The sequence below is a fragment of the Tinamus guttatus genome, unplaced genomic scaffold (assembly GCF_059628265.1).
Source record: "Tinamus guttatus ecotype Peru unplaced genomic scaffold, ASM5962826v1 Tinamus_guttatus_pri_ptg000048l, whole genome shotgun sequence".
NCBI lineage: Eukaryota > Metazoa > Chordata > Aves > Tinamiformes > Tinamidae > Tinamus > Tinamus guttatus.
In genome coordinates this window covers 12,606,089-12,628,839 of record NW_028288582.1, presented here as the reverse complement: position 1 = coordinate 12,628,839, position 22,751 = coordinate 12,606,089, and the positions used below count along the sequence as shown (strand labels likewise).

Sequence of the window (22,751 nt, the reverse complement as noted above, 5' to 3'; positions counted from 1 at the left end):
TAAAGATAACAGTTATAGACCAAGCCGTGTGGGAAGATCTGACTGACAGGTGGTTAGATGTCAGGTATGCCTGCTCCAGAATGTGGCAGTAATTCAGGAAGATACTGCTGAGTAACAGCAGACTAGTGCCTTTCACATGTACAAAAAGAAATTGCTCACGCAGTTGGGAAACCACCACATATTTTGCAATTTTCCAAGCAAGAAAGCAGCGATTTGTGCTTGGCTTCCTGAAATTGGTAGTTTATATTGCATCTGTTCAGATTATGTCTGTAAAATTTTGTAGCCATTTTGTTCTGCTAACCATTGCAAAAATTAGCTGGAATGTATGTCACAATGTTGTGTAAGTTAATGTTCAGCTCCAGAGTGAAAAGAAAGCTGGTGGATGTGAGAGGGAAAACTGTTACTGCAATCTGAAAATTGCCAGCACGCTAACACTGAAAAGTAATACAACTCAGAAAAAAAGACATTCCATATCCAGCAAAGCTTAACTTTAGTAGGATTGATTGTATGCTCAAAGCTAAGCGTGTATTCAAGTGCCTTGCTGGATTGTGTCCTAAGATGACAGCTGAGCATGTCCTCTGGGTTTTGTATCACATTTGGATTCTTTCATATATTATTGGTTCTGTAGTCTAAACAATTTCTTTCTCAAACAAAAAGACTTGGCTAGAGTATATGCACTTCTGCTCTGCTGTTATCACTTTAGATTTGCAGTGTTGTTAATAAGAGGGTAACTGGTTCCTTGTCTCAGAAATGACTTCAAAACTGTGCCCCTTTCTGGGTGCACAAGCAGGATGAAAAATGAATTACAGCAGGCCGAGAAGCGCTTTGTAAGAGGTCTTTTCTGCTGCATTTCCATTGGAGAAATACAGTCCCATGTAGACCTGCAGGATGAAATCCTGTCTGTAGTAATCCAGTGGGAGTTTTTCCATTGATTTCAGTGGTGTCTAATTCCGTAGCACTTATACTGCATTATAAAGTGGTATAAAGAAGTACAAAGTAGTATAAAAAAGTACCACTCCAGGATCTCTGAATCTTCCATTTATGCATGGAGAGTATTGCCTGAGTATGGATTCAGGCTCAGCATCCGCATGTCTAATCCTAAATTTGGAAAGCCAGAATTGCGCTAATCTTCATGACTATTTGGTGATCTAAGGGCTGCTCGCTAGGTTGTGGTCCAGCCTAGAAGAACACCTTAAGTCTTCCCTACAGGTACAGCAGAGTCAACCATCTTTTTACTGGCTCAGTCATTGGTGTGCCAATTTTATTTTATTTTTATATGATTCCAGCGGTTGTGACAAACACATAATTAGTTTCTGATTTTAGATTATGGTTATAAATATACTATCAACATGTAAAAAATATGGAAAAGATTTTTGCTAGTCTAACTCTTGTATAGCAATTATAGAGGAGATTCTCTTCTGTCTCTGAATCCCTTTGTGACTGTGCTTTAATTACACACACTTGTTTCTACTATGTGTTTGATCTAGTTGCAGAATTCTCTCATGAGTTTCTCTGTCTTCCATTCTTGGTTGTCTTGCAATTGTAATGCCATTTACTTGTGTTAGATGTTTTTTTCAGTGATTTAGGTTGTATAAATACTGCCTGATTATTCATGCCAAGGAAAGATCAGACTTCCTAATGTAACATGAAACAGACACTAAAATAATATTGATAGGTGAAACCAAAGAATCTTGCTAATTAAATGCAGCACCTTTGGGCACAATGTTCTGTTGCTACAAGCTTCAGATCCTTCAGTTATTTGTGTTTAAGCACTCAAAATCTCTGCACTCTTGCACTTACTGCACATTTTCCTTTTTATTTTTTTGGGGTCTGGACAACAGATTTTTCAAAGTGTTTTGGGTGGTGAGATGTATTTGATGGTTATAGATTAATGATAGCATTTAGACCCAGCAATTCTTTACTAACCCCACTTGCAGCTTTAGAATTCATATGAACTCTTTTGAAAATGGTATGCACATGAACAATGTTTTGCTGAAGACAAGAATGTTGTCATTCAAATGACAGGTGCATTCCAGTTCCTTTCCTAGGATCTTCCTGTGAATAACATGATTTCCCATTTCCACACAGTAGCAGAATACAGAGCACTTTTGTGTGGGATTCTGATGTTTTTTACCCAGAGAAGGCTGTGAGATCCCACTCACCCTTGTCCTGGCGTCTGAGATACAGGTAGCTCCTTCTCCTCAGGCTGAGATACGATTGTGGCGATTTGTGTATCACACGTTCTGCTTGCTACCATACCTACGATATACAAGGCACTGTCTGAAAGAAATGAGTGATTATAGAAAATTAATGTCATTTGTTAAAGGCAATTGCCAGTGTGAAATTAATCCCATTTTTTTTCTGTTTTTCTTGCCCCCCAAAACCTAAGTAATCATCGCTCTCTTGTCATTGAGGTGATCCTGATAAGCTTGAAAGCCACATGGGAAGGTTGATGTAGAGCAATAGGGAACTGTGACAAAATCTGAAGGTCTCAGAATACATCAGAACTGGATAGGCAAATTCTCTGGAAAGACTAATACCCATTGAATTTTCTTTCCAGAGAACTTTTGCAGCAAGATTATGGCCTTTATGCAAATACTGTTTGCATATGCAAAAAACACTTGTAAATCTGCTAACCCAGTAGTGTCCATGCTCCAAAAGGCTGAATCTCTGCAGCAAAGTTATGACCAAGTTCTTGTCTTCGTGTTCTTGGTGGTGGTGCCAGAGCTCATCAATGCCCTGCTCACCGGCACAAATTTATGTCCATGGCACTGAGAGTAGAATTTGGCTCCCACTGTCTCCTCTGGTGCAAGCAAGTATCTGAAATCATTTATGATCACCAAAATAACTTCTGAACCTTTTAAAGTTTCCTTTGTTTCACACCTGCAGGTGTTTGCAATGCACCCTTGAAAAGGGCAGTACCTCCTTATAATATTATTAAAACTTTCTAGAACTGCTTACTTTGAAAATGGAAAGGGATGAGTTTGTAAACTGTAAATAACAGAAGTCTATTTATCATGTTATTTATTTTTTCAATGACTGTGACCTTATGCACTGTGAATGCTCTGTGATATGGGATCCTTTGTACAGATACATATGTCATGAAATCCACATGGATTTAATGTGATAATTTGTTTTAAAATGTTGGCATGTTATTTGATTATTTTTATTGTGAAAATTTTAAAAATAGTTAAAATGAACTAAACATTTATAAAAAATCTAGAAGTCAGTATTGTAATGCACTATATATCAAAATATGTACACTATCAATAAAACATATAAGAAAAACTACAGTGTTTGCTGTATTTTTCTTTTGATGATGAGAGCATGTGAAATATTCTCATATGTGTTGTTGAAAATCTAAAATTCCAGGACCCTGCTAGAATACACACCAGCAGTCTCTTGGTGGCCTGGGGACCCTGCTGACCTGGGTGACGAAAGGCCTGCGCGTCCGTCTTTGCACAGAGGTTTCAGCTGCGTCGCGCCGGTGCTTGAGGTAAGTGTGCAAGAGTTTGATTCCCAGCGATTCCGTAACCCTGATGTGCTCTTTGGAGACTAGAGAGGTTTGGTTTCCTGAAAGCACAGCCTGCTGAACTAAGGCACGGGGCCAGAGGGCATTAACGGCCGTCTCGGGGACACCGTGGTCAGTTTTCTGGCTGCCTTGTCCCATGGCATAGTGACATCCAGCAGGTTTGCACCGAGCTCACTGAGTTCATGCTGATGCAGGCTAAAGGGCATGGAAAGAAGGGCCTGCAGGGCTGCTCTCCTTCCCCGGGGGCAAAGGCACTGGAGTTGCTGCGGAGGGGAAGACTGTCCTCTCTCAACTCTGGAGCCTCCATTTGCAACATCCCTCTAATCCATCTTCGTGTATACGGGCACAGCCCTGGTGCAGGCTGTTCTGCATTGCAGAAAAGCTTTTAAATGCTATTCTTTGTGGGAGGGAAAAAAAAAAGGGGGGAGAACTAAGAGTTTGGGCTTTGCTTAGTCTCATGTGCTAGTTTATTCACAATTTCAAAAGCATCCATGTCATAAGGTAAGTGTCTTCCCCCATCAATAATCCCAGTCAGCAAGGAGGTACTAATTAATTCTAAGCTTGACCTTGTTTTTCTTACCCTGTAAAGCAGACATAAAGACTATACTGCATTCTTTGGCTTCTGTGGAGAGATTCAGTCTTTTTGGCACATGCTAGGTAATTTTTTTAAGCTGTGGAAAGAAAAGGATTCTTTTATACATACAGAATCATTTTTTTTAAATAATCTGAATGTAGACAGTGCTTGTTCTTTTAATACCCCATAGGTTTGGCATGATGACCCGTCGGGATCTATTATGTAATAGGCTCTGTAAAAGGCCCATAATCCATGGATTAGTGACACAATAGGCATGACAATTCCTACAGGCTTTTATCTTATACCATATTACAGATGCTGTTGCTTCCTACTATATGAAAGGCAGAACTGTTGTATAATCTACGTATGTTAAAAGCACCTTATTATAGACAAAAGTGCTTCTTGTACTTAAGGGCTTCCCCATAAAGCCATTTTTAAACCTTTCCAACTCAGCTGCATAAAAATACAATATATATATATATATAAAATAATTAAAAAAAGGTTTGTAAAATGCTGTGGTTTAAGCTGAAAAGGGAGAATCAGTCCTAGGAAAGACAAAAATTCTCTGTCTCCATACATACACGTGTGCATGAAAATTGAAGCAAATTTTAGGCTAGAAATGAGCTCGTAAAATGCACCACATCTGCATAGCCCCAAATTGGTTGCAAATTCAATTAGTTATCTAAAACCTGATTGGGTTGGATCTGTCCCAGAGAACCAGCATTTTGCAGTATTTGGATATTACTTTGTCATTTAGCTTTTCTAAAATCTGTTTACTTCCATAGCCTGATAGTAGAACACAGTGTCACATTCCAATCCTGTCAGATCCCTGGCTTAAAAAACACCCAGAAAAGCTCTGGCAAAGTATCTTTGTTAAAATTTGTCTTTATTTTCATGTTTTAAATATTTTCCAGAAAGATTTAACCATTTTGCAGAAATACTAAATGTTTTCATAAAAACACTGAGACGATCATGAATTTTTAGTCATTATTGTTAACAAAACTGATTTCAAAACTTTTCATTTTTGAAATAATGTATGCTCTTTAAATTGAAAATAGGTGAAAAATTTAATGCAGAACAACAACAAAGGGGTTTCTTCCAAGTGAAATTGAAGTAGTACCATAATACTGGATTTTTTTGATGCTGTATGTTTCTTCTTCTCTAAAAACTTTCTTTTTTTTTTTTTTTTTTTTTTGGAAATGCCTAACGCTTGGTGAAAACTGATATTCTGTGTGCATAAAATCTTAATCTGCCAAGGATCACTGCATATCTGTGTGAGCACAGATCCTTCCCATGTGGGCAGGGCAGTACTTCACATCTTTCTGCTGTTTTGCCTCTCAGTAAAGTTACTTTCCATTAGGCTGTAGTGGAAGGAACTGAAAGCCTGGGGCACAGTTGAATTTGTGTGATCCATTCAGGAGTTTGTTGTTATTCCAGCATGGAAGGTACATTTCAAAGGTGTCCAGTTGGTGAACAAACTCAGAGCGCATTTTTCCTTGGACCTCTGTGCATGGATGCAGCTCTTCTCCCGAGTCAGCAGGAGGATTCAGACAAGTCTGCACTGAGAGAGGAGCAAATCGCAGCCAGCTGGTTTGTCCAAGAGCACTGAGATGACTTCATCGTTGTCTCAAAGTGCCTACATGAGTTAGAATAAAGAGCTCCCTAATTTAGTAGAAAAGAGCATAGTGAGATCCAGTAGACAAGAATTTAAATTAGATAAGGAAAAAAAATCAGGTGTGAATTTTAGTAATATTGATAAGCCTATCTGCAGAGATAATGAATTTTCCATTATGCAGCCTTTGAGTCAAGCCTACTTGAATTTCTAAAATAACTCCTTCTAAAAGCTTTTTAAGAGAAATTTTCTAACGCCAGCTTACGAGCTTGATGAACACGCTCTGTCCCTCTGCCCTGAGGTTCAGACAAAGCCTGAGCTCCTCAGCCAGTGCCAGCAGAACTGGCTCTGTGTCCTGCATTGAGATCTGATTTCCCCACATGCCAGTACACTGGCTTTTCCATTTCTACTGCAGGCTTTATAGCACAGTCTACTTTCTGGCCGATATCCCGGAAAGCTAGGAAATTCCTTCCAATGATAAAAGGGGCAAAAGGTTGCCTTCATCTCCCCCTCTGCTCCATGCAACTTCTTTTCTTAGCCTCTGCTCCGTATTTCCACCTTATTTTTTTCCATCATGCATTCTGCTAACATCAAGTATTTCCTGAGTAATGGGGCTGTCGAACAGGAGTGCCACCAGCTCCACCTGACAGCGCGTCTGTCAGTCCCCAGCATCCACAGCTGCTCTATATTCAGTCAGGTTGCAGTAGGGTAAACACTGCTCAACTACTTATGTAACTCCAGGTCAAACAGGGGAGTGAAACTTTCTGGCATGGATAGCTGTTTTTTTTACTAGCAGTCCTATAATCTTGTCATTAGCTTTTGCACTAACTGGGAAATTTTTGCAAAGCTGTGCACTACCAGGCAGTTAGACATTTCCTTTTCTCAGGTCCTGTGTAAATACAGAGGTTTCCAAGCTCCATCTGGTTCCAGTTACTCAAGCAATAGAAATACACATGCTTCAGGAATTTGCAGACGGAGACTTGCTGCCTTGCTGCCTTATAAAATCCATTACAAAGTTCACCATCCCCTGTTGCCTCCTGATATACCTGTGGCTTGCAAAGCCATTTCCCGCCGAGTTTACTTAAGTTAGAGAAACAAACCAGGAGCTGATAGTCTCAGACTCTTCTTTCTAACAACATTAACCTGCCTTCGCTACTAAATATGGCTTTATAAAACATGCAGGCACACACACACCCTTGACCACCAAAGACTGCCTCTTCCTGAAATCCCTCGTTCATATAAATACAGGAAGTAGAAATGAGAGAGGCTAAAATCAGACCTTGGTAGTTTGCTTTCATTTCAGCGCTTGTTTAGTCCGCTGCCCTCCGATACTGCTGAGCCTGAAGCTGGTTTTAAACATCCTCCCCCTGCTGCCCCTGAAATACTGACTTCTTCAGGTCAGAAGCTAAGGATGCGTGACTTCTGCTCCGCGATGGGACGGGACTGCTTTCTGCAGCAAGGAACTCTAAAGCCACTGTGAAACAAGACGTGCCTCAAAGTTTGCTGTAATGATGAAAACATCAGCAGGAGACCAGGGAGCCAGGGATGACTCAGGGTAAGTCCTGAAATTTTAGTGAATGCTCATTTTTCATAACGATGTTGCTTCCCTTTCTCTACTTAACAAAGAGCTCTCAGCTTTATTTGCAAGCTGGCTGGGGAGTTATCAGCTACATAATTACAATGTAGCAGCACAGTTGTGTTGCAATGTACAGTATTTCCTTTAGTTAACACATTCCAGCCGAAAACAAACGGCACTACTTTTATTTAGCTTGAATTGTGGCTATTTAGGGAAGAAGAATGATGAACTGCAAGCTGCAGTTTAAGGCGAACGACAGGCTAAGGGAGTTATGTGCATTTGGAAACGTGACAAGTATTTTCTGGGAGAATTGCTTTTTTTTCCACTGCAATGCTGAGAAGTGGGTGAGGGCTTGATGCTATGAGGTGACAGTCACTGCAGCTCCAGCAAGCCAAGGAACTGTCCGCAGACCCCTAGGAGACTTGAGGTGTCAGTTAGGAAAAGGCTTTTCTAGCTGCTGGCCAATGGACACTGCTCCATACAGGATAAAGTCACCCCAGAAGGTAGCAGGAGAGAAAATGGGGTTTTGATTTGGAGGAGAGCAGCTGCTGGGACGCTGGGGTCAGGCTGGAACCCACCCAAGGCTCAGCTGTATCGCAGAGCCCATGCTGAAGCCGAGCGTTTCTGTTTCCTGCTGAAAACAATCAAGGGAAAATGACATAACTGCTGAAACCTTTGGTCATCCCCTGTGGAAAAACATATAATGCTGGGCATTGTGCATGCTTTTTATCTATCTGTCACACTTCGACAGCTTGTTTCCCATGAATAGAGCTCTTAGATGTGCTGTTGATGGGTGTGGTAGAAGAAGCTGTATAGGTGGATACACACTGGATATTTGCATTTTCAGTCTGGTCCTCCTTGACTTACAGCACCCACAGCCAAAAGGAGAGCAAAAGGGCTGCTGACAGTCACACAAGCTGTAGTTTCTCCATAGCACTGCTCCCAAAGGCACACGTGGAATGAGGGAGATAGAGGGAAAACCCTGCATTATCTCTGTTATTGTTTTTGCCTTCTTCAGGGCTACTGAGCAAACACTCAGTAGCAAGGAACAATGTCATCTCTGTGCCAAGATACAATTACTCAGTTCAGCTTAAGGTTAAGCACTGAGGAACAAAGACTGCACACCCATGGGAGATAAATGAAAGAATCCAATCCTGGTAGAAGGAATTTAGTAGACGGTAATCCATGGAATTTTGAACTTTGTAGATATTCCCTGCTTTTGTGATAGTGAAGATACCAAGCCCTGAGAAACTGAAAGATATGCACTGTTTATCTCTTTCTCAGCCTGGCTGAGAGAAGCCACATGCTGGAAAGATTTGCTTTCAGTTTAGAGTTGCAGGGGAGAGTAAACAAGCCACAGACCCTAGATTTGGGCTGTAAAACAAGTGGTTTCAGGAATACTGAAGTGTGAGTGTTCACGATGTGTGTTCTTCAGAAATCTATGAGCAGCTGAACAATGTAAGAGAACAGATTGGATCTGACTTCTCTTTTATTTCATTAACTACTTGTCTGTATTTTCAATCTATTTCCCACTCATAAGCTTACATATTTTTTAAAAAAATCTGTTTTAACATCCCTGTTTACATGATTCAGTATTGCTAAGATCCTCAAAATGGTACTTCAGGATACATAGCTTGTGGTATCCAACACACTACGGAATTAGAAACATGGCTAAATGATGCTTAGCTTAGTTCCTCTTATAATCACATTGAATTAGGCCGCAATTTCACAAAGTGTTTGTAGATAAAATTGCTAACTTTCAAAGGCGAAAGAACATAATAGGGGGCAGGTTGCTGGTGGAGAACTTGGACATGGCTTTAAAATTCTGTGCACAACATTCACATGAGGAATCGCCCAGATTGCACCTTCATCAACCTGAGTCTTCAGGTTGTTAGTTAAACACGTAAAAGATTACTGAGGCATACAGGGACTATGAGAGTGCAAATTATCATAAAATAACCTGGCAACTTGAAAAGTATCCATACCTAGTAGTAGTGACTACAGGGTCTCAGGTGCATATAGCAATAAGGAGGATTTGCTAACTTATGCTTCTGAAATGGCATAAATACGCTGGAGAGAAACCTGCTCCTCAGTAAGAAGTGTGGGGAGAAGGGTGACTAGGAGCTGGATGGAAATCAATCTAATCAAATTCTTCCAAAATGGGCTAGGGAGCAACAAGGAAATTATAACCAGTAAGCCTGACCCGGCGTGAGCATAGCTCCTAGGGACGTTAATAAGTGATGAGATCACAAAACATCTGGAGAAATGTGAGCTGATTGAGCCTGATGACCATGGTTTCATGAAAAGGTATATGCCTTTGTTCCAACATCTGGCAAATGTATGGAGGAGATAATGAGGAGAGCAGACAGAGCTGAGACAAAGTCATAATCTGCAATACGCAAATATTAAATAGGCATTTGGGATAATGGCTGGTTCAGGCAGAGGAGATGCGTTACTGTGGTTCTCACTTCTGGGACATCAGGCTACTTTAATGAAGTGAGGATTTCAGTGCATGTTTTAGTGACAAATTCTTTTGGTACAAAAAACACCCTCACAATTGACACTGGTTTCCTGTCATGATTATAAATGTCTAAGTAAAAAGACCAAGAACTGGAGGGTCTAAAAATGAATAACTCTTACAGATTCATGGATTTTAGCTTCAGAGGGGTCTATTTTTACTGTTTAATCTCATCTCCTTTGTAGATCAAGAACTGCTCTGGTAAATGTACTACTCTCAAACCTACCATTTCTGCTGCAAAGGGAGCTTTTAGATTTTGTTGCCTTCACAAGTTTTGTTATCAGTTGAGCCTTGTGCCCTGATTACACCTCTGTCTCTTCAGTGGTGTAAATAAATCTAATACCAGCATTTATGAGTTTGAATGGAGAAAACCATTAGACAATCCCCACTCTCCTCAGGAGTCCTCCTTTAAAAATAACTTAGTCTAAACTTATTGGAATTAGTGAAATGAATCCCATGGCTTCAGCAGCTGTTTGACTTGATGCAAAGTGCTGCTCAAAGAAAATTTCCATGCAGACAATGTGAGGTGCAGGAGATAAATTGGGGAAGGAACTGCTAAGGCAGATGGAGACAAATTAGTGTCATCAAATGTGCTGTCTGTCATGCCCTGCTGCCAAGAAGGAAAACCTTCCAGGACCAGGGTTCGGCATTCTCAGGAATGAAATACCTGTGCCAAAGGTGCAGTGCACCAGGAATGGAATATTACTATAAAAAGACAAAGAAGGAGGTGCCATCCGAGGAGACCTGTAGTTGATCTTTCCAGAGACAGGGCCTGGAATATCTCCTGAAATTCATTCTATAGAAAATTATTTTGCAATGACACTGCCTCATCTTGTGATCTTGACGGTGCTCCCGGGTAATTTAAGACCTCACCCCTTGCTTTGAACCCCTGTGTGATGGAGGTGGCAGCACAGAGGGCAGCTGTCCCTGTGATTGCTGGTGGAAAATCCTGCCCGTGAGTGGGGAACTCTTCGTCATTGCAGACAGCCCCGAACCCACGTTCACAGGAATGGGGGCACAAACACAAGCACATCCTCCTCAGATTAGCAATATTCTCCTCCTCTCCATTACTGTTTCATCTAAACATAGCTTTTCACTTCCTGTCCTGAATTGCTACATGCTGTTTTATATTTTTGTCTTTCCAACCTAGACAGAACAGTGACTGAAAAACATACATGTGTGTGTGCATGTGTGAGAGTCTGTGTGCAGCACCATGCACACAGAACAGGGGGCCCTGCCGGCTGGCTCTGAAGCTTGTTTGACACATATTTGGGAGGGCTTCGTTGCTTATAAATGTACATCCCTTACCAAGCCATTGTGTAAACAGTCTTGTGTATCCCAGGGAAGATCTATTTTATAGCATTTTTCCAAATGGTAGCAGGATGTGAGCAAATATGTGTACTCATCCATCAGCAAATATAAATGGCTTCTCTGAGATCAGCAATACAAGCTTGTGAGATCCAGAAGGATCTCTAAAATAGCCTGAAATAGAAGTATTAAGACACAATACCTAAAAGACATCCTTTGGAGACTGCAGCAAATTTCACTTCACAGACCTGTAAATGCTAGCCTGCTTGGACTGCTAAAGAGCTCAGAGGTGTCTGTTAGTAAAACTAGGACAAAATATTGCCCATTTCAGCCCTTAGCCATTATAATTTTAGAAGGGAGGAGGCCTTTGCATCTGGGAATAGAAAAAAAACAGTTCTTTGGAAGGCTAATGATCAAAAAAAAAGGCTGCTGTTGGGAATGACGGACCAAATCCTGGTGCAGATGGATTTGTGAGCAGAAGGTATGTCTGGTCATCAAAAGCCTTATGATGTCCCTGAAGATTATCACACTTTCCCAACTGTTTTACAGAGAGACCCACTCCATGTAGAGAAGGGACTGCGTGTGTGTGTGCTTGTGTTTGTTTAAGTTGTCCTTTGCAAACCCTTACACATGAATGACAATAAATGCAGACATTTAAGAAGTCATCATGAAATTTAGAGTTAGCAAAAATAAGGGGAAAACACGTTTAGCACATGTTCTCTGAAAGACCGTGGAGGAGTCTCACCATATCGTCATCGTCATTGTAGAGCTGTGCTGCAGTCAAAGAGGCCGGGATGTGCTGTGATGGCCGGGCCTGACAATGAGAGCAGCAGCAAGATCACAATCCATCTTGCAGGATCTAGACTAAATCACTTACTTAGTTCAGTTCAGCTTCTGTCCCATCCCCTCCCTTTCTCCAGAAGAGTTCCTGCAACTTCTCGCAGCTGCTTTGAGTCCCTGCAGAGTCACTTTCCTGGTGACCAAGAACCAGATCCACCCATCTCCTCTGCCAGCCACTTCCCACATCCACAGGAGCTTGCCTTGCTGGTAGAGTCCACCAGAGCTGACTCCCAAGGCATCAAAAGGCCCCACCTCAAAGACCCTGAAGCCACATCCATTTGCCACACTAGTGCTTCTGGACTACTGATCCTGCTTGTGAGAAGGGCCCTATCCAGCCATCCCCTTTGGCCCTTATGGAGAAACGGGGGTGCTATTGAAGTAGGAATAAGTAAATAAGTAGATCCCTAAGTCAACAGTGCTTAGTTCCAGAAATGGTACAAAACGACAAGGCCTTGTCCTTCTTGATTCCTGAGCTTAGTTGTTCCAAATACAAATACGAGCTGGTTAGCAGCACTGTATCACTGCAGCAATGTGAGAATTGATTAACTGGAGTTGGTGAAGAGCTTTTAAAGTGTCAGAGGCAAGGTAATACTAAAGTTTAGAAGGAGATGGTCTTGAAAGCCATTGATCTGATTTTGAAGCAGGTTTTTACGTCAGTTTCTCAGGATTGCAAACCATATGGCAAAAATTCTGCTGGCCAAGTACTTCTGTTTCTACATAAGCACGGTAAGTGATTTGCTGCAATGGCAGGGTTTTTTTTGTTTTTTGTTTTTTTTTCCTCAGCTACATTTCTGTAAACTTCAGGAGTGTTGTATGTAGAGAAGTGATTTTTTTGCCGTAGTGATTTCATATCTGAGCTGAAGGGGGAAGGCCTGAGTTAGCAACTGCATTATTGGAGTGGTAGGGCTTTTTCAAAAGCTTCGTAAAATGGCTAGAGTTACTAGCCGTGAGCTGCAGGGACATAGCCCAGCACTCACAAGAGGGAAATCGATAGGAGCTGCCCACAAATTTATGAAGAGCAAAGGGAAGGGCTGTAACTGCAGTACCTGAGCCGTGTATTACTGTGAGTTCTGTACTGGACATGCAGCACTGGGATGAGGGCAGGCAAGCTGTGAGCTGGTGCTTTCTGCTGTGAAGTTGTATGAGTGAGTGCGTGAAAGAGCACGCTAAAACAGCACTGCAGGTGGCTGTGGTCAAGCAAACAGCACCACTGTGCAAACATAATAAAGCTAAAAGCATCACCTGATCTGGTAGCTGCTGCAGCCACAAGCCTTTCCTCCATCCATCTCATACCTCTCTGGGTCAACTAAAGTCATCTCACCCCAATCCAGAAAGGGGATTGCTGTGTCAAATTGCTGAAGTGGAGAAATTAAGGCAATGCTTCCCTTGAGGTTTCAGCAGGGAGAGGTTTGGAGCGCTTAGCTCCTCTTTAACTGCACCCAAAATAGTACAAGTCTCTTTGCAAGTGAAAATGATTGCTTGAGCAGCAAAGGATTAGCAGATGTGAGCACTGCATAGCTGGTTATGCTAGTCACATTTTCCTAAATAGATATTCTATTAGTTGCATGCGAGCCAGGGAGTGCTAGACAAGGCCACTCTTTTCAAATGGATGGATATGTGTATATATATATAACTATATCTCCACATATCTGTGTCCCTTCCTCAAACTTAACTATCGCCGTTCGGCTAAACAGGGAATATAGTTATGTCTGGGCAAAGGATTTTTGCTTTGACCATGCCAGTCTGTGCTAAAGGTGTCCTGTGATCTGGATTGACATCAGGTTCAAGTACTGTCTCCCTCTGGTAGACTGGGCCCGTGGGAGGGATCACTGGGACTGAAGGAGCTGCTCCTGTTGCCTCTGTAATGGGCAGCAGTGTTCGTTCCTAGGAAGGACCTGTGGGATTCCTCCTTTTCACTGAATCCAGACTCTGCCTGCCTCTCCCAGACATTTTTCCTGTCCAGGACACCTCTCACTGCAGAAACTGGAGAAGTCAGGGCTCAGACAAGCAGCTTCCCTCCAAGGCAGATTTCATTATCAGGGAATTTGTTGGAATCCTTGGCCACCTTGGCCAGATATGCTCGACTCAGACTGCGGTTCCACTTCCATAGCCGTAGGGAGAAATACCCAACACTGGCTTGACTAGAAAATCTGGTAGAAACATTTCTGTCCTCCAGCTATCAAAGTCCCTCCTCCCTGCCAGCACTATAGAAATATCATATGGTGTGCAGGGTGTTCCTGTGTGGATGTCTAAGGAGATGTATTGCATTCAAATTTAGTATTCTTAAAGGAATGGTGAAACTTTCTCCAAATTATTAATTTGCTCTGGTATTTGAAATTAGAATAAGCATTTGGATTTGCTGTTTGCTACATTACTGCTCCCTTTTAAAGGAACATACCTAGTGTTTCACTAATCGTAACAACATTCTGGGATTAATACTAGGCCTTTGTATGTGCAATGAGAGGATCTCTAAGTGTTTCAAAAATATTAATCCTCCCAGCAACATGACAGACCTCTACTACCAGTACTGTATGGAGGGAAACTGAGGCACCAGCTCATTTTGATGATTTAGTTATAGTCATTTGCTCTGTAGGACAGTCCTCAGGATCCTTGTTAAGCTTTTAGCCCCTGACCTTGCTCCAGACCAGCATGCAAGTTAGTGGTGAGCCTGGGAACAGATCCAAAAGCCCTTTTTGTTTTGGTGGCTGAGTTTTCTTCTGGATTAGGGAGCTGAACCAGCATCCTTGGTCGCTACCCATTCACCAGATCTGAAGCAAAACGAGCAGCAAAAGTGACGAATTAGGAGTGTGTGTATGTTGGGACTTCCCTTTCAGCAGCATTCCGTTGCTCTGGACTAGGAGGAACATGGAAGAACATGAACCTGCACCCTGAGAGTTGATTCCCAAGGCAGAGCTGCGATGCTGGCCCAGGTCAGGTCCATCAGGCTCTGTGGGACAAAAGTGTTTCTGGTACAGTTGAAAGACCTGCTTGAAGTTACCTCCTGACCATGTTAATTAGTACTTCCTATCTGCTTTCACAAGACTAACGAATTTTGAGGTAATTTCATGAGTTTTGTTCAGATCAACCCAATATATACAACCTTGCAGATATTGGGAAAGATTTTGCCAAAGGTAGAGAATCCACACAGTCCAGATACACCCCTTCTTGTTGCTCCAGAGAAAGTCAGCCTTCACAAGACTCGGTCTTATGAAAATCGCCACTGGGCAGACTAGAAGCGTTCATAGCCCCTTGTGAACTAGGTTAAGTTTTGTGATGCTTAGGAAACTTCACCAAGGAAACAGAGAGAGCCCAATGAATAGCAGAGTCTAGAGGGTGACAGCTCTGCTGACTACCTGCTACACTGTCCTACAAACTGCTAGCAGACTTCCAGGCAAGGGAAAGTTGTCCCACATGTTTGGCTAAATGCCAGCCTGGGACCAATAAATGGCCAATAAATGTTTTTTCTCTCTCTCCTCTCTCTCTCTCTCTCTTTTGCCTTGAGTTCTCACCAAGGAATCTTTCACCCATGATACCTGCCCCGCCTTGTGCCTTCTTCCCAAAAGCTCCCAAAATAGAAACCATGCAAAGCTCAGAACTTTTCTAGACAATCAGCAGTCAGATAAGAGATTAGCTCTGGATCACTCCTTTCTGTCTGGATGAGAAATGTGTAACATGGGGCCATTGCAATATGAGCTCCAATGAAAGTGAATGACAGGGCACTCCCAACCTTCAGCTGGCAAAATGTTGTATGTTAGGCTAAAAATATCTCAGCACGTGAATGTGCTTCCATGCATGCAGACATGCTTGTGTACAGACATCTAGTAAAGACATCTCTCATGTTACCGATGGCCTCATGCTCCAAGCGCCTGTTCAGAAGTGCTTTTGGTGTATTTCCTCTTTTTGTGTGTGTGTGTGTGTGTCTCTGTGTGTGTGTGTGTGTGTGTGTGTGTGTCTGTGTGTGTGTGTGTGTGAAATGGCCAGAATCACAAGCACTAAGGACTATGCACTCCCTAGGATGCTAAGAATACTGGTTAATGTCTGGATGCTTTGAAAATAGACCAGCAAGTCAAAATATCTGATGATATGATCCGATGATAAAGGTTCTCAAGTTAAGGGTTCTGAAGGTCTGCATAGGTTCATTTCTGTGGCTTCTTCCCATAAGCAAGCAATCAAACCAACTTGATGAGTACTTCTGGAGGGCTGACACACGCATGCCGAGGTGGGACAGAGGACTTGTCTGCAGAGAAAGGGCAGAGGACACCAGCTGAATTTGTCATGGCAAGGCTGTTCATATGTTTTCATTTTGGTGTAATTCCATACTGAACCCCCAGGAATGCAGTCCTAACTCTTTCTCTGTCAGGCAAGTTGTAGGCTGAGTGTCACTGGTGAACTTTACAGTTGAACAAAAAAGTCACGTATATCCACTGTGTTATGTTCCAGTGGGAATGGGTCCTCTGGGTCTGGAAACAGTGGTAGAAGCAGTCTGAGGGGCACACTGAAACCAGGGGTTGTTGGGAGGTGCTAGTCCCTTGGTTCGGGATTCTGGCATCTGTCCTTGCTGTTAGTGCGAGCTCTCAAAGTCTAGCCTGGGGTCACCCTGCCTAACCATAGGCACCAAACTGATGTGCCACAGTTAGGTACTTGTGCACCCTTGAGGAACTCTTCATGTACTGGAGTAGAAGAGGCAGCTTCAGGGAGTAACTCAGGGCTACTGGTGCCATTGGGGCGAATCCAGGGTTTTTGCAAGCTGGGCACCCTTCATCCCAAAGCTCACGTGCCTTTTGCACATACAGTGCCCAAGTGTCAAGCAGGGAGCTACACCCAGCACAAGCCCTTCTTCAACCCAGAGCCCGACAAGCAATAGCAGCCTGGAGGGGAGGAAGGGGACAGGGCCCATGTCTTGGGGAAGATGTGGCCATCACAATGATGGCATAGATTGTCTTAAAATGCTGTGAAGCCATTGCCTTTGAGTCACTGTTTATTTACTTGGTAGAACTGAAGGCTGAGCAACCTTAAACAGTGGTAAATGAACAAGTGATGTCCAAGCAACCATTTAGCTGAGGCTATAGGGACCTGACAAGTTTACTTCACTTCACCACCACAGAGACAGCTCTGCAGCTTCTGACATATGCTCCTCTATCCACTCCTTTGTCCTCAGGGTGTCCCCAGGTCTGCATCCAGGCAGTGCTTCATAGTGCCATGACCATCTTAGCCATCAGTGGCTTTTCACCACCTTTCCATACTCGTACCCCAACGAGCCGTTTTCTTCTTCCTCTTCTTCCCCCAGCAATGCAAGTGTCATCCCACCTCTTAGCGTTAATGCAGGCAGGGACCGATAAGACCATAAAGGAGGAAATAAATGATTTCTCCAATGTCTAAGTAAAATTACATTTGTGGAGTCTGAAACTGCTAGAGTAAATAATGACAGAAAAAGTGTAGATTCATAAATTTAGATTTTTTTTTTCTAGCAGCACCATGCATTGAAAAGCATTCACATTAGCACTGGAAAGAAGTCTTATCCAAAATACAATTATTATTTAATTTTAGTCCGCAGAGCAGTGAGTGAATGAAGATTCATTTGTAGTGAGGTGCCTTAAAGGCACTAGCCTTGCACCTCTTAAGGATTTAGCTCTTCTTCTCAAGGTATCACAGGATAAAAGCTTGATGGATTTACTCCCAAAGGCAAAGGCAGCATATCTAGTTGCAAATCGTGGTTAAGATAGATGTCCACAGGTCTTTCTAAAAGAGAGGTAGATTGCTCAGCTCTATACAAGTCTGTGTGGTTAGCACCTCATATCTGGCTACACTAAATTCTCTCACAAGATGAGGAAACCCAGTGCTTTTTATAGCTAGTCAAACATTTCTCTTCGTATTTTGTCCAGAGTTTTGGCTTTGATGACTTTCAATCAATTTTTAATAATTCAAATGCATATAGGGTTTAAAACAAGGATTTAAAAAAATCAAAATATATTCTTAATAAAGTATGAATTTGGGAATTGCTCCCCCCCCCCTTTATTTTCCATTTCCATTTTCCTTTCCCTGCTTTGTTAAGTGAATACAATATGGAAATAGAGTTCCCAGGGTTTCCATTTCTGCCTTCCTTCCTGGCCAGATACGCTGCGAAAGGTTAAGGTGAAACCTCTGTCAGTAGCCTGGGCCCTGCCATCGAAACAGGAGTACTCTGGGTGTCGAACATTTTACCTGTTTTTGAAAGGCACGGAATAAACTCATCCATCGTCTGTCTGGCTGGTGTCTCTCCTGGGCCCTTCCAGCACATTAACACTACAGGAGGAGGAAGTTGGGGGACTTTCCTTTGTTCTTACAGCATCAAAAACTGTTTATCTTCTTTCACATGTTTCTCTCTGGTTCCTGCACTCTCTGAAAAGGTTCAAGTAGAATTATCCAGCATGTGTTTTTGCAGCTTTTCGTCAAGGAAGACTTTGTGAGGTTTCGTTGACCTCACCAGAAATCATCTCTGGCTGGTCCTGAGCTTCGGAAACTCTCTTCTCTGCAGTAAAGAGGGCCTTGCAGAAGTATAAACTGTCCTTCAGTGCCTGCACACAAAGAAAAATCTGTAGTTTGAGAGATATGTTGAAATTCCTAATAGAGAATAATTTGAGTTTGAAACAGGCAAGGGTCAAATGACCTAAAAACTCTGATTAGGAAAAGGGGGGAGAGGGACTTATCTTTAACGCAGGGACTGTCTGTTATTAAAAACACAGTGGGATAATAAACCTTGCAATGTGCTAATTTTTTAAGGTCGGAATGTGTTTTGACTGAGTAAAACAAGAAAGACAGCTGATAAGATATTTTGAGACAAATTGCAGAATGTACAATAGATATGTGAAAGGTTAAATAAAGACAGCAGTGTCATTTGAGAGGTCAGCTTGAGCCAAGTCAGGTTTCACCAGTATAACAGCCCAAGTGCACTGTGAGGCTATAAACCATATAGTGTCTGTACTAACTTCTGCATTATTGAATGCAGGAAACAGCTGGACTGGGGAGAATATGTGGGTTGAAAGAATAGCTCTTCCTTCAGTGCATTTTTGATGTTCATTTTTATCTTGTTCCTGCCATGTCGTGGTTGTGAGTATGAGAAGGTTTGTGTGTTAGTGGTGCTGCCCTGGGCACTAGCAGCAGTACTGGTAACCTTGCATTTTCTTAGCTTGTTTAAATAAAGAGGCAAAGCAGCTCTTCTAGATGCAGCTGCGACTGGGCTCTAATGCCTGAGCTCGGGCCTTTTCTGCGATGGGAGCTCTGTCTGGGTGGCTGCAGCAGAAACCCGGCCACGTAACACGGCCACCAGGCCCGCGCGGCTCACGGGAAGCAGCACACATGAGCCCTCCATCTCCCGCTCTTGTGGCCCCGCTACCATATCCCAAACCAGTCCCGCTACCCTCGCATGCCCTGCAGGCAGCAGTGCAAGCTTGGAGGGTTGCTTTGATATAATGTTGACATATCAGATCTTCAAACTGAGTCCCATCCTCTGTAAAAGAGCAACCTGCTGTCATACGTGAGCAGAAAACCACTTATTACTGCTTCCGTTATTGTTCTTCTACCTATGCAAGTGCTTGTTACACAGTTACCCCCTAGGAATATAATGGCACTTTCTCGCTTTTGTGATTTCTTCTGCCAGCCTCTGTGAGCAGAGAGCCTGGTAGGCTGGTGTGTAGTTTATCAGCAGGTGAGCAGCTCTGCACCAGAGCCCCCTGTGCCCACCAGCCCAGCTCCCCGCGGGGCGATGGCTTTGGCAGGCGCCGACGAGGGTGCAGCTGGGGAAAGGCAGGTGAGCTGCGGTCTGCGCCCCTGCTGGCATCTGCAGAGCGGGGCAGAGGGGGCACAACACTGGCACATGCTGAAATTTTGCAGGAACGAGCACTCAGTGGCATTGTGCAAAACTTCATTGCTGAAGTTGAGGGTATACGTATCGGAAAGTGAGCAGAATAGGGAACGGAGATGTTTACTGAGCTACAGGTTGTAAGTAAGAGTGGAAGAAAAGAGAGAATTTAAGAGCCCCTTTATCTGCGTTATCCATTCACCTTTTGGTAGCTGGAACAGCACGATGCAATCCAGGCTGAACTGAAAGTCCTGGTCCTTGCAGACCGAAGACCAAGCAGACTGCGAGTGGACATGAGCACTGAAGCAGAGGCAAGGAAAGTAGTGAGCCGGAGGAAGCGCTCAGCCAACCACAGGCTGTCCGCAGACCACACTGCGAGAAGCATTAGACTGCTTCCTGACTTGCATGTACATCACCAAGTTAGACCAATAATGTAAATACTCTGCAAGGTAGGTAGGACTACTGAACAGGCAGGTCTGCATTATGGGACACACTGAATTAGGCTGTCATGTTATCTCTGTTATCCAATTTACATTCAGTTCTTTTCTGTTCATCTCAGAAGATGCAGGAACATCCTCTGGCCTCCTTAACTTCATAGATCTTTTCTCTTTCATTTCATCAGACCTCAAGAAAATATTTATTTTCTTTCAAAGCAAAGGGTAGCAATTGGCTGAGTGTGATCTCTGAAGACCCCAGGGATTTTCTTCCCTCTCTGCTTTTTGGGTATTTCATTGTCCTGTTTTCCTTTTTGTTGGTTTGTTTTTTGTCAAATCTCTTGTGTCTAATAGGAAAAAATACATTTATTTACATTTACATTTATTTAAATACATTTATTAAAGTCTGAATTTACTGTGAAGGACTGATAACATTGGTGTTAACATTGGTGACAACCTTAGCTATGGGTTTTTCAGTGTGTTTCTTTGCAGCCTTCCTCTGTTTTATGATGAAATAACTCAAGTTTATAGACCCTCAGGCTCTTCCTGCAGCTGGATTGGGTGCAGTGCTTCAGTTCCACCAGCTGTTTGAAGGAAGAAATGAGAATTGAGCATGATAACCCAAGCCAGGTGTAGAAATTAAATGAATCCCTCTTCTCCATTTTGGGTTACTTGATCAGAACTGACCACAGTGACGAAATCAAGCTGGTTTATGGGACTGAAGAGGAATGACCACATGTAAGATGGAAGCAAAACGAAGCTTGATGTAAGCTTACATAAAGCTTCATTTTGCATTTTACTGTAGATTAGGCAGTGCATAACTTCCCTCAAGGCAAACCGAAAGTAACGGCACATGAATTTACAAGTGGCAGAACAAATATTTTTGATCATCCTATCTAATTGAAAGTGATACTAAACCCTGAAAGCTCAGGTAGTGATATACGGAATGTGGGTCTATTACTGTCACTTCTGCTGTTACCCCTGTAATCTTGATAATTCCTTCTGCAGGGTGCTAGGTTCAGAGTTTTGTGCTCTTTTGATCAGCATGAAGTTCAGTATAAAAAATGGGATACAATGATTTGCATTGGCAGTCTCACAGTCTTTGTAAACTGTGTGGCTGTGCTTGAAAGGTTTCCATGTATGTGAGATTCCTTCCACACACGGTGGCTTGTCCTGAGCTGTGGACATTTCCGTCAGGTACCCACAGGGTGGCTGTGGTGCGGAGTTGCTCTTTAGGGAACATAGGGCCACTTGTCCCTCTTTCTCCCTCAGTAACAAGTCAGTTAGCAAATACTTTAAGACTTGTGCTACCACTCAGCTACAAATGTAAGTATCTCACAGTGTTTTTACTTATGGACAGCACAGCAAACCCTTGCTCTTGCTCTCTCTTAATTTCTTTAAAGAGCCCAGAAGAGAAACGCAAACATTAAGTGTAATAATAATAATTTTAAAAATGCTAATTTTTACACATGGTAATTTACACAAAGCTAAGGCCCTCAGTCTTTACCAGCAGGTGCCTGATGCACGTTCTCAGATCCGTCTGGGTGACAGACAAGATCTGCAAATGTGCAGGAGCAAAGAGGATGGTGGAAAAAGCCCTGCTGGTGGCTGCTTGCAGGAACTGGAGCTGCTCATCAGACAGCTTTGGGGTTAACCCGGGTGGAAACTCTCACCTAGCTCCTCTGGCAGCCCCCTCTGCTCTTGCACACACTTTCCATGTGTCTCAGCTGCTTCTGGAAAGTCCAGAGTGGCCAAACTTGTGTAACGTGTAGCCAGGAAGGCTCTGGTACCTGTGGGTGTGTCCTAAAACCCATTGCCAAGGTATGGCTAAGCTTGCATGATGTTTAGTGGATTTCAGCCCCTTGCAGTGCTCACGTTTCCTGGGATATTCAGCTGGCAGGTGTGACTTTTTTTTTTTTTTTGGTGAAGAAATGAAACTTGGTGGTTGTATCATTTCAGTGTGCAATTACTGTGCAATAATTCAAATTACCATTGTCGTTACCATTACTTCCAAACAAGCACCTGGTGTCTTCTGCCAAATTGGTGCAGATGTGTAAATTTAATCACTGAGCAACTAATTGATCTCCTGTGCCAATCAGTATGCAACGTGCAGGCACCCTGTGTCCCAACTGAGTTCAATTTAGCAGAGTGGCTGCAAGATTTAATCCTGCTTTGCAGTAAGAACTTAATACAAAAATGAGGAGCAGGCAGCTTTAGGGCTGTCTTTACATCACACATAGCAAAAATGAGCCTTTATTAGTCAAAGGGCTTTGTAGGCCTGTGTGAGAAGGAGGAAAGATTTGGCCAGACAGCATGTCATTTCTGAAAACTGTGGGCTTAAAAAATCATCCAGTGCATGAATTCTGAGCAAGCAAAAGAGCCAAGGCTGGCTGCTCGCTGCTAAGGCCCCGTTAAACCCCTGCAATTAGCAGTGCAGCAAAAACCTGGGGGCTGCCTGGGCTCCCTCCTCTCTGCGCAGCAAACAGCAGAATTTGCTATGGAGCCAGATTAAATTGCTGG

At 42.9% G+C, this 22,751-nt stretch overlaps 1 protein-coding gene across 1 annotated transcript in view; it reads left to right on the top strand.

Moving 5' to 3' along the window:
* Positions 1-7,226: 7,226 nt before the first annotated feature.
* Positions 7,227-22,751, top strand: part of RIN3 (Ras and Rab interactor 3) — a 63,860-nt gene continuing 48,335 nt past the window's right edge. Inside the window, exon 1 of the mRNA XM_088539760.1 lies at positions 7,227-7,273. Within this exon, the coding sequence (XP_088395886.1) occupies positions 7,227-7,273 (47 nt within the window). The remainder of the gene's footprint in view (positions 7,274-22,751) is intronic.